Source organism: Palaemon carinicauda, chromosome 23 (genome assembly GCF_036898095.1).
Source record: "Palaemon carinicauda isolate YSFRI2023 chromosome 23, ASM3689809v2, whole genome shotgun sequence".
NCBI classification, from domain to species: domain Eukaryota; kingdom Metazoa; phylum Arthropoda; class Malacostraca; order Decapoda; family Palaemonidae; genus Palaemon; species Palaemon carinicauda.
The window spans coordinates 63,993,396-64,009,210 of record NC_090747.1 but is presented as its reverse complement, the minus strand read 5'-3'; the positions used below and the strand labels follow the sequence as shown (position 1 = coordinate 64,009,210).

General features: G+C 43.9%; 1 protein-coding gene across 1 annotated transcript in view; it reads right to left on the bottom strand.

The window, feature by feature from the left end:
• Nucleotides 1–15,815, bottom strand: part of Vps8 (vacuolar protein sorting 8) — a 140,397-nt gene that overhangs the window by 123,060 nt on the left and 1,522 nt on the right. Inside the window, exons 2-3 of the mRNA XM_068346988.1 lie at nucleotides 3,000–3,128; nucleotides 1,283–1,477 (exon numbers count right to left, since the gene is read on the bottom strand). Coding sequence (XP_068203089.1) covers nucleotides 1,283–1,477; nucleotides 3,000–3,128 — 324 coding nt within the window. The remainder of the gene's footprint in view (nucleotides 1–1,282; nucleotides 1,478–2,999; nucleotides 3,129–15,815) is intronic.

Here is a 15,815-nt window from a genome sequence, read left to right as displayed (position 1 = left end):
GTGATAGGAGGATAGATGTGAGAGAGGCAAGACAGCGTGCTAGAAATAGGAATGAATGGCGAGCGATTGTGACGCAGTTCCAGTAGGCCCTGCTGCTTCCTACGGTCGCCTTGGATGACAGCAGAGGTAGCAGCAGTAGGGGATTCAGCATTATGAAGATTCATCTGTGGTGGATAACGGGGGAGGGTTGGCAATGGCACCCTAGCAGTACCCGCCGAACTCGGTTGAGCCCCTCGTCAGAATGGGAGGAGCGTAGAGAGGAAAGGTCCCCTTTTTTCATTTGTTTGATGTCAGCTACCCCCCCCCCCCAAAATTGGGGGAAGTCCCTTGGTATATGTATGTATGCATAAATCTTGGTCTTCTCATCTTATCTTGAACCTCTGGAACCCAAGGGAGGCACAGGGCCTCAATGAATTCATGTCATATGTCTCTTTCCAGTGCCACCTCTCTGAGCTAAACCCAATTCTCAGATCCAACCTCATTTTGCGTTGTCATCAGCCACATACTCTTGGTCTACCAGTTTCCATTCAGTTACATCCTGGACTAACTCATCTTACCTTCTTAAAATGTCCCATCCATCTCAATATCTTAATAATCTAACTATATCGTTCAAATGGGCACCCTTGCCACCTCACAAATTTCTGCATTTGTTATATGCTGCTGCCATTTGATTCCCAAAATCCTCTTCAATGCTTTATTCTCAAAGGCAAGAAATTTCGCATTGGTTATTAAAGTGAGGTAAAGGTTAAAATTGCTAGGGTTCAGTTCCAATTTCATCGGAGACGCTCATCAGAACGTCAGCCGAGCAAAGGCAAACCTTGTGCCTGACCACGTAAACAGCTTAAGCTCACAGGTTGAGGCTAGACTCAATCTCCCACCCAAGCGAGTGAGACAATTGTTAAAAGTTACACAAGACATAAAATATATATAAAAAATGACAAACATTGAATGAAATAAATCCTCAACTTTCAAATGTTCGGAGATACAATCACACATCCAACTGAAATCCTAAATCTTGAATATTGTCTCAAAACTTCATAATGAAATACTGTTATAAAACAATATCAAACAATTTAAAGCATTATGCAAGACGACATTTGCAATATGAAACGGAACTATTTGTTGACTTTTCCCGCTGGAAATTGCAGGCATACGAGTTAGGTGAAACCTACAGCAGAGCAAAATTTAACAAAATTAGACTTACAAACAGCTTCTTGGAACTTATCAAGTTCGTAAGTTGAGGACGTTCTGTAATGAAATACAACAAGAGTACAGTTCTTACATATGCCGAAACTAGCTGAGCGGCGACCCCTTTCAATATGACGTGACGTAAGATGGATCCGTGGGTTTTGCTCTGGGGCTCCTTTCTCGTCCTGCTGCCGGAGCTGTGCTTGTCCGAAGAGTTCCGGCTCTTGGAGTCCGAACTCCCCCGGGAGTGGAGAGAAAGGGTGTCGCCTCCATCCTGTGAGAAGGATGCCTGAGAAAAGAAATGTCAAATTGAGATGTTTCGATATGTGACCCACTTGTGTGTGTGTTTGTGAACAACTTCCTGACCACAATTTTAATCGTAGAGTAATGAAACTTGCAGGGATTAACTGTTATGTATAAGGCTGGAAATGATTAAATTTTGTAAGGTCAAGGTCACAGTCAAGCAAAATGTCAAATTCACATAATCAGTTATTAGTTTAGACATCGTTGTCACAGAGACTTCAAACTTGGTTCATATTTGAGTGTATAAAAAACACTGTTTAAACCAAATTAATATGACTACAAACCCCAGTAATCTTGTAAGATACAATATGAACTTATAGACACCCTGAAATGTCAAATTGAGTTGTTTCAATGTGTCACCCACTTGGAAGAGAGTGCAACAAGCAAATTTACTCTAAGTATATAATGTACAAAAATTATTTAGTTGTAAAAAAAGAAATGTTACAAAATAATCAGCATTATTACAAAACCACGATAATCTTTTTTAGATAAAAAGGTATCAATAATATTCCATCTCATCACAGTAAACAGCACTAGAGGATTTCCAAATTAAACAAACTCCCCAAGAGAAATAAGTTCACCAAACTTTCAACTGGGCTCCACAAGGCACTAGAAAAGTTGGAAGACTCGGGCCAACATGGCTGAGGACTATTAAGTGTGAAGTAGATGATGATGAGTGGAAAAGTATTGAATGAGAAGCTCAAGATAGAAACGACTGGCGAAACCTAACCGAGGCCCTTTGCGTCAATAGGTGTAGAAGGAGATGACGATGAGTAAATACATCAATCTCACCATACACATTTAGCATCAACATTAATTAAGACAAATCTTTTTAAAAATATAGCATAAATTACAAGAAATTTCTAATAAAAGTACAATAAAACACACCATTCAAACATTTAAAAAATCATAATCATTAGCTACTACTAGGCCACTGCAGGACAAAGGCCTCAGACATGTCCTTCCACTCCCGTCTGTTTATGGTCTTTCTGTGCCAGTCTATACCAACAAATTTTCTTAGTTCGTCGATCCCTCGTCTTCTCTTCCTTCCCCTGCTTCTTTGGCATCTCTACTAACCCATTCTGTTATTCTTAATGTCCATCTATTATCTGTCATTCTCATTATATGTCCTGCCCATGTCCATTTCTTTTTCTTACACGTTGTTAGAACACCCTCTACTATACTTTAGTTTTCTCTCGCATCAATATTGCTCTTTTTCTGTCTCTTATTGTTATTCCTATCATTATTCTTTCCATTCTTTTTTTCCATCTATCATCTGTCATTCTAATTACTGTATATGTCCTGCCCACATCCATTTAAAAAGCCAAACAACTTAAATAGACTCAATTTCACTGAAAACTATTTTTGTTAGACAATCAGCAAGGGCGTCTATAACAACATCAATTATGATTAATTAATTTATCAAGCCAGAAATCTCTCTCAAAAGGCCTTTTAGGTAGGACACGACCCAAATACTTAAAGGGGGGAGGGGTTACAATATACCATACCTTCAGTTGTGCAGGTTGCGGGACGGAGGTATCTTCGTCCGAAATGGATCCCGGATCATTTTCGTTCAGGATGCTCTCCAAAGTCGGCAACTCATCAACAGGAGGCAGCTGAAATTCCTCATCATCGAGCTGCAGAAATAGAATAACATTACACCGTAAGCTAAATACATTAACGACACAGCATTATATCTAGATAAGATTAAATTAAAGGAGTCACAAAAATTGATACATTAAGAAACGATGACAACAGAGATGAATTTTGTATTGAGAGCATTTTAGATTTGATAAAAAAAAAGGACCAACTACGTTGGTATGAACACGTTGGGAGAACAGGAGATCGCAGATACCTAGAACAATTTCTAGGAGTGTTGAAAGACTACGAAGTACATGGAGGGACATCAAGAGGGCAACTGAGAAATGGGGGATCATTGTTCAAGAGGTTGAGAGACATCAAATGTAATTCCTTTTTCTTCCTTTTATTATTATTATTATTATTATTATTATTATTATTATTATTATTATTATTATTATTAATATTATTATTGTCATTATCATCATTATAATTATTATTATTATTGTTTGTACATTGCGGACATTACGTAGTTAACATAAAAAAAAACAAATACCGTATTAACCATTCGGAAAAATTACACGTGAAGTACATAAACGTTGCTTGTTGGATCCCCTGCCCTGGACCCAAACAAAATGTGGTGTCCATAACTTATGAGAATTCCTTGAACCTTCTATTCAAATGTGGGGTAACAAGATCAGGGTTAACAACCCGATAGTAAGTCTGCATACTACACCCAGCCAGAGACCACTAACCACTAGGAGGAGACACTTGTAGATCGGTATTTCTTAACCCTTTTACCCCCAGGCTCTTTGGAAATTTCCAACCCTTAACCCCCAGGGGGTTATTTTTTTCCCAGCATATTTTGCAGTATATTTTTTTTAAATTGCTCTAAAAGCCTTAATTTTTGTCATAGAGAGGTCAGGTTGGTCTCAATCTCTTGGAAAATGCCTGAATTTTCTCAAAAAATTATCAAAAATATGAAAAAAAATTTTTATAGCATTTTTTTGCAAGGACGTACCAGTACGTCAATGGGGGTAAAGGGATGGCTTTTGTGAAACGTACCAGTACGTCCTTTGGGGGTAAAAAGGTTAACTTGATGACATCACCTCAGTGTTTCATCGAATAATCCTTCATCCCTTAAAGCACTTGTCAGTTGGTCTTTGACTGGAATGGAGCGATTGAATGCCTATCCTAGATTGGGGAGGGCCCTCGTTGACAACCGTCCGGGCACGAGAGCACAGCGTAGCATTCCACAGCTTGTACCAGTTAAGATCGGATAGAGAAGTTGCCAAGTTTTGATTGGATAGAGAAGTCACCTAGTCTGGGAGCAATATCGGTGAGTAGGGAGATTCTAGGCAATGTTATCACTGAAGCATCCAGAAACATCACGAGGCAAGAAAGTGACGAGGGCGGATGCCCCAGTCTTGACCAGAAGTGTTTGAGCCAAATCTCGCCTGGAACTGATCTCTTGGGCAAGAAAGTAATCTTTTTTATCTTGGCTTCAGTGCACCACTGCTCCTAGCATGAAACCATACAGTATACTGTACTGTAGTGGAATCGGGCGGAGTCTCGCAAGACTTCCAGATTGTCCGTCCTGAGCTTCGGTGACATCGTCTTCCTCCTCTTTAGGGGGAAAAGTGTTGGGAAGAAACAGATAACAATGCAGCAGGTAACTTAAAGCTACTATAACTATCACTTGTTGAATGAGTGTAAGTTCTCCTTTTCCATGATTCCTGATCAAGGCTACAGATCACAAATGGCAATCGCATAATTCCCGATCACAACTGACAATTGTATGGTTCCCAATAGTGACCTGCCGCCGACCGTAGCACGCGGCTGAACCTGTAGGAGACGATCGTGAAGAACACCGGAGAAGACTTGTATTGCCCAGAAAGAATACAATTGTAACGTTCACACAAAGATGAAACGTAACCTGAAAAGCAGGGGCGAACTCGTTGCTCATGAATGAAAGATCTGGATCATAGGTTCCATTTTCACTGGTAACGTGTACTGGGAACAGTGGATCAGAGAGGATACCAGCCTGAAAGTCACAGAAGAACAGACAGGAGGCATCTAATAATGTAGAATTTGGCAAGTGCAGCGAATACGTGAATCGTGTACCAAAATATATTCTCGGGAAAGGGAATCTTCCCGATAATACATTAGGCGCGCATTTATATCGTTAGTTCTCCCAAAAAGATAAGTTCTAGGTATGTACCGTAGATACAATAGATACTGTAATGTATGTAATGTCCTTCCCACTCATAAGATCGGTGGTGTCTTCATCACTAAAGCTAAACAAGAGGTGAAGACATGTAACACAATGACTGGTCACACCAAGCTTGCTCAAATTGTGAGGAAGAGTTTAGCTACCACAGGAAAACTGGAACCTTGCACATGGGCCCTTAACGCCTGTTAATCATGTGCGTGATGATCGTAGTCAAGGATGATCGTGGGCATAGGCAATGGTGCTTGTGGATGATCGTTTGCTTAGACCATCATGCATCCGAAATTCTTGTGCATGGAATTTCAAGCGTATGGACACGATTGAGTTTGTGACCGTGGAGACAATTGAATTCCGTGTCGGCTCTCTTGCTGGGGTATGATATGGAACATGTGAAGATGTTTGTGAGTTTGTTGTATCACGTGTGCCTGAAGTTGTAGACGATCGTATTGTGGCTGAGATCATCAATCTATATAAATTCTAGATTGAACCACCAATCTTATTCGTGGAGATGATCATGCACGTGGGGACAGACCGAGACATCATGATCGTAGACGTCAGTCTTCATTTCATGAATCGTCATCTCGTGGAGTGAAGTCTCATGGAGATCGTTCTACTCACGTAGGAGGAAGATAGTCTCTTGGAGACCAAGATCGATGAGCAGCACTCGCCATGCATGAGTGTGGGGAAGGTGTTCATTGCTTGTGAAAGCCAGAAGACTGGTCTGAGAAGTCAACCATCTATGGAGAACTTGTCAAGATTGCTCGAGGTCATCTGGAAGTTTGTGCAGATAAAGAGGTGGTCACCAAAGCTTCCATGGAATGCCACTGGCAGGAGAAGGAGGAGGGCAAGTCTCTGCGTCCTGACCAACAGTGCTTCTGTCTCTTCTCTTACGAGATTTGGCACAGGTAATAGGCAAGTGAACCCCTGTATCTTACACCTCAACGCCATCCCAAGGGAAGGGTTTTAATAAAGCATGCATTAAAACCAGACTGAGACTCCAAAGAGTTAGACTGATTTGGCATGCATCACATCCAAAGATTTGGTTGTCGTTTCTGGAACTCTGCAACAGGCGAAGAGGAATCTTCCTGGACTTCTAAGAAGACAACTTCTACTCACACTTCTCAGAAGTTGCTGCGAAGACTCAACAGAGATGTCTGCAGAGGCGAGAACTTGAATTTCATCTACTCCGGAGTTGGTTAAGGCCAATGATGATACTCCTGTAGGGTAGAAAACAACAGCCAAGTGATACGTCCTTAGCGCCTTCTTGGATTGCCAGGACAGAAGGGAAGAAGTACGTAAGAGAGTTGTGAGTACTGATGGTTCTTCCCACCATGGGACAACTCTTGGCACTCTAGCACTCACTCGAGAAAGGAGGTTCCTGGTACCTAATGGGAGAGAAATGGTAGTTGTATGCGACTCCTATCAATTAGTCTTCCAGGAGTTCTTTGAAAATGTCTTCTACTTGTTCTCCTCAAAGTTGCAGAAAAGAATTGAACAAAGATAAGCAGATGTGAAGGGAGAACTTGAAGTTTTGTCCAATTCAAAACATGAGGGTCGATGAAAACTCTCTCATGGGGAGACAAACCATAAGAACACAAGCAGGTTATCGGCACACTGAAGGAAAGAAGAGAAGAGAGCCGAAGCCCTTCCCCTTCACACTCAGAGCTGGCAGAAATCTTCCCCCGACAGAGCATCCGCGATGGCTAAGGTTAGACCAACAACAGACAAGCCAACTGACACAAAAAAGTATGTTGGATAATGGTAGGTAGCACAAAAAACTCAGGACACACTGCACGTTTAAAGATTCAAAGGTCGCTCATGAATGGCAGAGGCATAGGACAGTGACACTGTCCTAGCAGGACAATGCCGTACAGACAGACCATATTCCATATATGATCAGCACCCAATCCCCCTCTCCACCCAAGCTAGGACCAGGGAGGGTCAAGCAATGGCTGCCGATGACTCACCAGGAATACCTATAAGCTTCCCTAAAGCCCCCATCCTAGGCTCACAAGGATGGTGAGGTTACAGACACCACAAGAAACTATCGAGTTTGAGTAAGACTGGATCTCCCATCCAGCAGAATACCAGGCAGGGATGTTTCCAATAGGCCACCACTACCCCTACCCTTGGCTGCTTCTAATAATGTCCCTCGAACACAACTGTCTGCAAGAGCAATTATGTTATTTTTATTAGTAAAATAAATTTTTGAATATACTTACCCGATAATCATGTAGCTGTCAACTCCGTTGCCCGACAGAATTCTATGGAGGGATACGCCAGCTATCACAATACTAGAAGGGGGTGTACTTACCAGCGCCACCTGTGGCCAGGTACTATAGTACTTCTTGTTGACACCTCCTCAATTTTTCCTCGGTCCACTGGTTCTCTATGGGGAGGAAGGGAGGGTCGATTAAATCATGATTATCGGGTAAGTATATTCAAAAATTTATTTTACTAATAAAAATAACATTTTTCAATATTAAACTTACCCGATAATCATGTAGCTGATTCACACCCAGGGTGGTGGGTGGAGACCAGCATACATGTTAACAAAGAAGCTAAGTATCCCGTATTTTATTTTATTAGTTATTCAAAAATAACATAAAATAAATAAGTACCTGGTAAGGAAGACGACTTGAACCATTACTCTGCCTTTATTAAGTACGTCTTTCTTACTGAGCGTAGCGGTCCTCTTAGGATGCTGAACGACTCTTAGGTGCTGAAGTATAAAGGGCTGCAACCCATACTAAAGGACCTCATCACAACCTTTAACCTCGGCGCTTCTCAAGAAAGAATTGACCACCCGCCAAATCAACAAGGATGTGGAAGGCTTCTTAGCCGACCGTACAACCCATAAAAAGTATTCAAGAGAAAGGTTAAAAAGGTTATGGGATTATGGGAATGTAGTGGCTGAGCCCCCGCCTACTACTGCATTCGTTGCTACGAATGGTCCCAGGGTGTAGCAGTTCTCGTAAAGAGACTGGACATCTTTGAGATAGAATGATGCGAACACTGACTTGCTTCTCCAATAGGTTGCATCCATAACACTCTGCAGAGAACGGTTCTGTTTGAGGGCCACTGAAGTAGCCACAGCTCTCACTTCATGTGTCCTTACCTTCAGCAAAGCAAGGTCTTCTTCCTTCAGATGAGAATGTGCTTCCCTAATCAGGAGCCTGAATAGGTAAGAAACTGAGTTCTTAGACCTTGGAAGAGAAGGCTTCTTGATAGCACACCATAAGGCTTCTGATTGTCCTCGTAAAGGTTATGACCTTTTTAGATAGTACCTAAGAGCTCTAACTGGGCAAAGTACTCTCTCCAGTTCGTCCCCCACCAAGTTGGACAGGCTTGGGATCTCGAACGACTTAGGCCAAGGACGTGAAGGAAGCTCGTTTTAGCAAAAAACCGAGCTGCAAGGAACATGTAGCCGTTTCAGATGTAAAAAACTATGTTCCTGCTGAAGGCGTGGATCTCACTTACTCTTTTAGCTGTTGTCAAGCACACGAGGAAAAGAGTTTTTAATGTGAGGTCCTTAAAAGAGGCTGATTGGAGAGGTTCAAATCTTGATGACATAAGGAACCTTAGGACCACGTCTAGATTCCAGCCTGGAGTGGACAACCGACGTTCCTTTGAGGTCTTAAAAGACCTAAGGAGGTCCTGTAGATCTTTGTTGGTGGAAAGATCCAAGCCTCTGTGGCGGAAAACCGCTGCCAACATACTTCTGTAACCCTTAATCATAGGAGCTGAAAGGGATCTTACGTTCCTTAGATGTAACAGGAAGTCAGCAATCTGGGTTACAGTGGTACTGGATGAGGAAACTGCATTGGCCTTGTACCAGCTTCGGAAGACTTCCCCTTTAGACTGATAGACTCTGAGAGTGGATGTCCTCCTTGCTCTGGCAATCGCTCTGGCTGCCTCCTTCGAAAAGCCCCTAGCTCTTGAGAGTCTTTCGAAAGTCTGAAGGCAGTCAGACGAAGAGCGTGGAGGTTTGGATGTACCTTCTTTACGTGAGGTAGACGTAGAAGGTCCACTCCTAGAGGAAGAGTCCTGGGAATGTCGACCAGCCATTGCAGTACCTCTATGAACCATTCTCTCGCGGGCCAGAGCGGAGCCAACCAACGTCAGCCGTGTCCCTTTGCGAGAGGCGAACTTCTGAAGTACCCTGTTGACAATCTTGAACGGCGGGAATGCATACAGGTCGAGATGGGACCAATCCAGCAGAAAAGCATCCACGTGAACTGCTGCTGGGTCTGGAATCGGAGAACAATACAACGGGAGCCTCTAGGTTATCGAGGTAGCGAACAGATCTATGGTTGGCTGACCCCACAGGGCCCAAAGTCTGCTGCAAACATTCTTGTGAAGGGTCCACTCTGTGGGGATGACCTGACCCTTCCGGCTAAGGCGATCTGCCATGACATTCATATCGCCCTGAATGAACCTCGTTACCAGCGTGAGCTTTCGATCTTTTAACCAGATGAGGAGGTCCCTTGCGATCTAGAACAACTTCCACGAATGAGTCCCTCCCTGCTTGGAGATGTAAGCCAAGGCTGTGGTGTTGTCAGAGTCCACCTCCACCACCTTGTTAAGCTGGAGGGACTTGAAGTTTATCAAGGCCAGATGAACCGCCAACAGCTCCTTGCAATAGATGTGAAGTGTCCTTAGCTCCTGATTCCATGTTCCCGAGCATTCCTGTCCGTCCAAAGTCGCACCCCAGCCCGTGTCTGATGCGTCAGAGAAGAGACGGCGGTCGGGTTTCTGAACAGCCAAAGGTAGACTTCCTTGAGAAGAAAGCTGTTCTTTCACCACGTGAGAGTAGACCTCCTCTCTTCGGAAACAGGAACTGAGATCGTCTCTAGCGTCATGTCCTTTATCCAGTGAGCCGCTAGATGATACTGAAGGGGGGGAGGTGGGGTCTCCCTAACTCGATGAACAGGGCAGCGATGAAAGTGTCCCTGTTAGACTCATCCACTACCTGACTGAGCATCGGTTCCTTCTCAGCATGCTCTGGATGCAATCTAGGGCTTAGTATATCTTTGGGGCCGACGGAAAAGCCCGAAAAGCTCGACTCTGAAGATCCATACCCAGGTAGACAATGGTCTGGGATGGGACGAGCTGGGACTCCTCAAAATTGACCAGGAGGCCCAGTTCCTTGGTCAGATCCATAGTCCATCTGAGAATCTCCAGACAGCGACGACTTGTGGGAGCTCTTAAAAGCTAGTCGTCTGACGGAGCCGGACACAAGATCATGGTACTGCTGCACAGTCTGTGAACTGTCAACCATGGGGAAGCGAGGAAGTACAGTGACAACCCGAAGCTGTCTAGACTGTCTGGGTCGTACAGACAACTCCTTATCGGGTTGCTGAGGTTGCCGCACTGCGTCACAACAAGTCACTTCTGCTGGTTGTTGAACGTCTTCCCAGTGACACACTGACTCCGTAAACAAAAAATCCTCTAACAAGGACTAAGCTTGGACTGCATGTCTTGCAACACAGCTCAAGGTCTATGGGAGCAGGTGTGGTAACAGACGGGGTTAGCGACTGAAGTGGAACCATTACCCTCCCTGGAAGCATGCTATGCTTAAATAAAAGTCCATAGGAGGCTAAGCAGCTAAAGGCTCCTCTCCAAATGACAGAGTCCTCAAAGGAAAATCAGAAGGAGGGAGAATAGCACTTTCTCATCTACAGGAACCATATCCGAGAAAAGCTAAGTTCTCTCAGTGAGGGTTTCACTGGTGCAAAAGCAGCAGACTAGAAGGCAACGTTATGAAACTGCTTGACAGTCTAGTGAGTTGGCAACAACCAAAGATGTGTGACTGAGAAGCATGCGGTAAGGTATGCAGAGCATGCTGTATGCAGAGCATGCTGTATGTAGAGCATGCTGTAAGGTAAGCAGAGCATGTTGCATGGCGTGCGGCTTATGCTGCATGGGATGAGGCTCATGCTGCATGGGATGAGGCTCATGCTGCATGGTATGAGACTCATGCTGCATGGGATGAGGCTCAAGCTGCAAGGGATGAGGCTTATGCCGCATGCGTTGAGGAGGATGCCGCATAGTATGAGGCTCCTGCCTCATGGGTTGAGGTGGTTATTTATTCTTAAAAGGAAATCTGAACCTGACCCTAATCTAGCTGTCCGAGGATTTACCTGGTGAGACATCAGTCTCTTTACCAGCGAGTTTTACCAGATTTCCCCGGGCCACCACGTGACACAATTGGTAGTAATTCATTCAAATTACCCCTAATGAGTCAATATGGATAAATATCAACACAACATCGTGTTCAAATAGAAATAAATTTCTACCTCATACTTGGGATCGAACGCTAGCCCCTTCTAATGAAAGGCCAGGTCGAAACCAACCATGCCACGAGAGCCCATTGCCGCATAGCATGAGGCTCCTGCCTCATGGTTTGAGGAGGACGCTGCGCAGAGAGAGGCTCATGCTGTGAAGAATGCGGTTGCTGCATGCGTTGAGGCGGCTGCCTCATAGCATGAGGTTCCTCAAGAGTTGAGGCTCTTGTCTCAAGAGTTGAGGTTGCCTCAAGAGTGGAGGTGGCTGCCGCAAGAGTTGAGGTTGCTGCCTCAAGGATGGTGGAGGTTGCCGCAACGCAAGAGGTTGCTGCATAGCGCTGGTATCTGGCAACTCCCAATGCGGCAGCTCACGCGTGGAGGTAGGTTGAGGAACCTCAACATCATACGTCTGGCAGGGTGGACTGCGCAGAGGTGGAGTTGAGGTTGCTGCCTCGAGGATGGTGGAGGTTGTCGCACCGCAAGAGGTTGCTGCCTCGAGGATGGAGGAGGTAGTCGCAACGCGTGAGGCTCCTACCTCAAGGGTAGAGGAGGTTGCTGCAAAGCATAAGGCTCCTGCCTCAAGGGTAGAGGAGGTTGCTGCAAAGCATAAGGCTCCTACCTCAAGGGTAGAGGAGGTTGCTGCAAAGCATAAGGCTCCTGCCTCAAGTGTTGAGGAGGTTGCCGCGTGGCAAGAGGCTCCTGCCTCAAGGAAAGTGGAGGTTGCTGCACAGAGCTGGTATCTGGCAACTCCCAAAGCGGCAGCTCACGCATGGAGGTAGCTTGAGGAACCTCAACATCATACGTCTGGCAGGCTGGACTGCGTAGAGGTGGAGGAGCGCTCGCAGGAGGAGGTGTGTTAACCTTCTCTGCCTGAAACTCCTGCATCAACACCGCAAGCTGAGACTGCATTGTCAGCAGCATAGACCACTAGAGTTTAAGAAAGACAACAACAAACGGAGCTACTGTCCGTTGAAACTGAGGGTCTAAAACAGCTGGTGCGGCAACAGACGGAGTTACTGTCTGTTGCGATACCACCTTGCCTCTCTGGGAGGTGTGCAGTTGTCGTACTGCAGCAAGTCCGAACTGACCCAGTGCTAATGGCACCACCTAGGAGTTGGACTTGCGCGGAAGGGACCGACTTGCACTTAAAAGCTGCAAGATTTGGTCCATGGTTTCTGCGAGAAACCTCTTCCGCAGACGAGGAATAAATGGGCTCTCTCGTCTTTGTGTGGGTGGGGTGATCACGTCGGCTACGTGAGTTGGTTACACCCGAAACCACGGAGGGAAACGTCTGTTCGTCGATCAAGGCCTGCTGAACCCATAAGTCCTTCGACATTACTTCTCCCCTGGGCTTGGGAGCTTGTAAGAGGTCCCAGACTAGGCGAACAACTGGCACGAACAGACGAACCCTCGAACGCAACACTGTAACACTTTGCGCTTATCGCTTTTGATTTTCTGTTTGCACTTATTTCACTGAACTCGAAACTTTAAGTGGTTTGTACCTGAAACACGCAATTCTATCCTTCATTAAAAGTTAGTAATTGCGAAAACAGTATTACAATGTAACAGAAAAACATAATGAAAGATAAATAATTCAGTGGCTGGAAAAGAGACTAAACACTAGATCAAATAAACTACGTTTAAAATCTCTCACCGCATAAAGCCTGAGAACAAGAATAAAACTCTAGAAACGTTTACCTTCTTCCCCTAAAGAGACTAGGGAGAAGAGCAAAAACGATAACAACGTTACCCGCTTGAACGAAACGTTTATCCTCCTCTCTCTCCCTCCGTCTCTATCTCTCTCTCTCTCTCTCTTGACTTAGCACCTGAGAGAAGAGCCCAATTATATATATCGTTAAAACATATTATTGTTAAAGGAAAAAAACTGAAAGGTTTCCCAAATAAAAAGTTCCTTTATTAGAATTAAAACCATTTAAGCTAAGAAAGAATGAACAAAACGCTAGAATCGGTTTACTCTTACTGCAACGTGACACCGTGATAGACTCTCTCTCTATCGTAACGATAGAGCGCAAGTTGAACGTTGTGAACGTCAACAACTGCAGAGACAAAACAAAACGTTAGTTCAACTTTGAAAACAGTACAAGACTATCAAAGAAATTCTTTCAAAAACATTAAAATAGCATAATATGTTAACAGGTAAAAACGAAATGACGGGCTCAATGTGAATTAACTTCGGTTCAAGAAAAGACCGCCTACTATTAGGAAAGGTCGAATATAAACAAATATAAAAATTAATTTTAATAAGTTTATAATAAAAGGAAGTTAATCAAAGAGGCCTATAAAAGGCGGAGAGATATAAAATAAATCTATAACTTTGTTAAGCAAAATTAAGAGAGTCTATACTCTCTTCGACACCAACACTTCCGTCTAAGGGAAGGGTCGGCCATTTAAAAGTGAAAGAGAGTTCATACTCTCTTCGTACCAAAATTAAATAAAAAATTAAAGCAAATTAATTCCAAAAACTTGCTAAGCTAATGATATAGCTTCCTGAATAGCGAAGGCTAAACTCTAGAGCAAATACATCACCAAATCGTGAGCAATAACTCCAGAATCAACAGCGTATCCATGTAGGTCTAGCCGGAGGCACGACAGAGGAAAAATTGAGGTGGTGTTGACAAGAAGTACTGGAGTACCTGACCACAGATGGCGCTGTGGTGTTCACCCCCACCTGTATAGCGATCGCTGGCGTATCCCGACCTTAGATTTCTGTCGGCAACAGAGTTGACAGCTACATGATTATCGGGTAAGATTAATATTGAAAAAGCCAAATGTGGACGCCGAACCGTTGCACGTCTGTACTGTCCCACGAGCAAAGTCAAAAGTCAGATTTACTGAAGTCACACTCGTATTACTCGTAAAAGCTGGTGGTTTGTATTATGTGTATGAACAAACTAATGTCAATACTTTTCATTTATAAATTTCCCTCTAGTGTTAACATATAATTGACATCATTCAAAACATTTGTATATATGATCAGTATTTGTTGCTACTCTATATTTCCACTATTATTATTATTATTATTATTATTATTATTAAATACTAAGCTACAACCCTAGTTGGAAAAGCAGGATGCTATAAGTCCATGGGCCCCAACAGGGAAAATAGCCCAGTGAGGAAAGGAAACAAGGAAATATAAAATTTTCTAAGAACAGTAACAACATTACAATAAATATTTCCCATATAAACTATAAAAAGTTTAACAAAACAAGAGGAAGAGAAATTAGGCAAAATAGTGTGCCCGAGTGTACCCTCAAGCAAGGGAACTCTAACCCAAGACAGTGGAAGACCATGGTACAGAGGCTATGGCACTACCCAAGACTAGAGAACAATGGTTTGATTTTAGAGTGTCCTTCTCCTAGAAGAGATGCCTGCCATAGCTAGAGTCTCTTCTACCCTACCCAAGAGGAAAGTAGCCACTGAACAATTACAGTGCTGTAGTTAACTCCTTGGGTGAAGAAGAATTGTTTGGTAATCTCAGTGTTGTCAGGTATATGAAGACAGAGGAGAATCTGTAAAGAATAGGCCAGACTATTCAGTGTCTGTGTAGGCAAAGGGAAAGAACCATAACCAGAGAGAAGGATCCAATGTAGTACTGTCTGGCCAGTCAAAGGACCCCATAACTCTCTAGCGGTAGTATCTCAACAGGCGGCTGGTGCCCTGGCCAACCTACTACCTACCTACCTACCAAAGCTTTGCAACCCTGCCCCCTCCATTAAGTGAGTAGGAGGACCAACTCCTTTAGGTTAGGCTAAGTGGAAGTGATCAGGATACGCTATATCTTTATCCTCCTTCGCTATTTTTTTCACCAAAAAGGTTGTAGTGTCCTATGTGGTAATGTCTCTGACTGGTGATCGCCAGACTAGGGTTAGAGTCCTGCTCGAACTCATTAGTTCCTTTGGTCACTGAAACCTCACTATACTTGTGAGCTAAGGATGAAGGGTTTAGGGGAGCCGATAGGTCTACCTGCTGAGTCATCACCAGCCATTGCCTGGCCCTCCTTGGTCCTAGCTTGAATGGAGAAGGGGCTTAGGTGCTGATATGTATATATGAGTCTCTAGGGCATTGTCCGGCTTGATAGGGCAATGTCCCTGTCCCTTGCATCTGCCATTCATGAGCAGCCTTTACACCTTTAAACTTTTAAAACCTGGTTTCCTATAGTAAGGTCCCCATATGTCATTAATATAGGGTGTTAGAAAAAAAAAATGGTT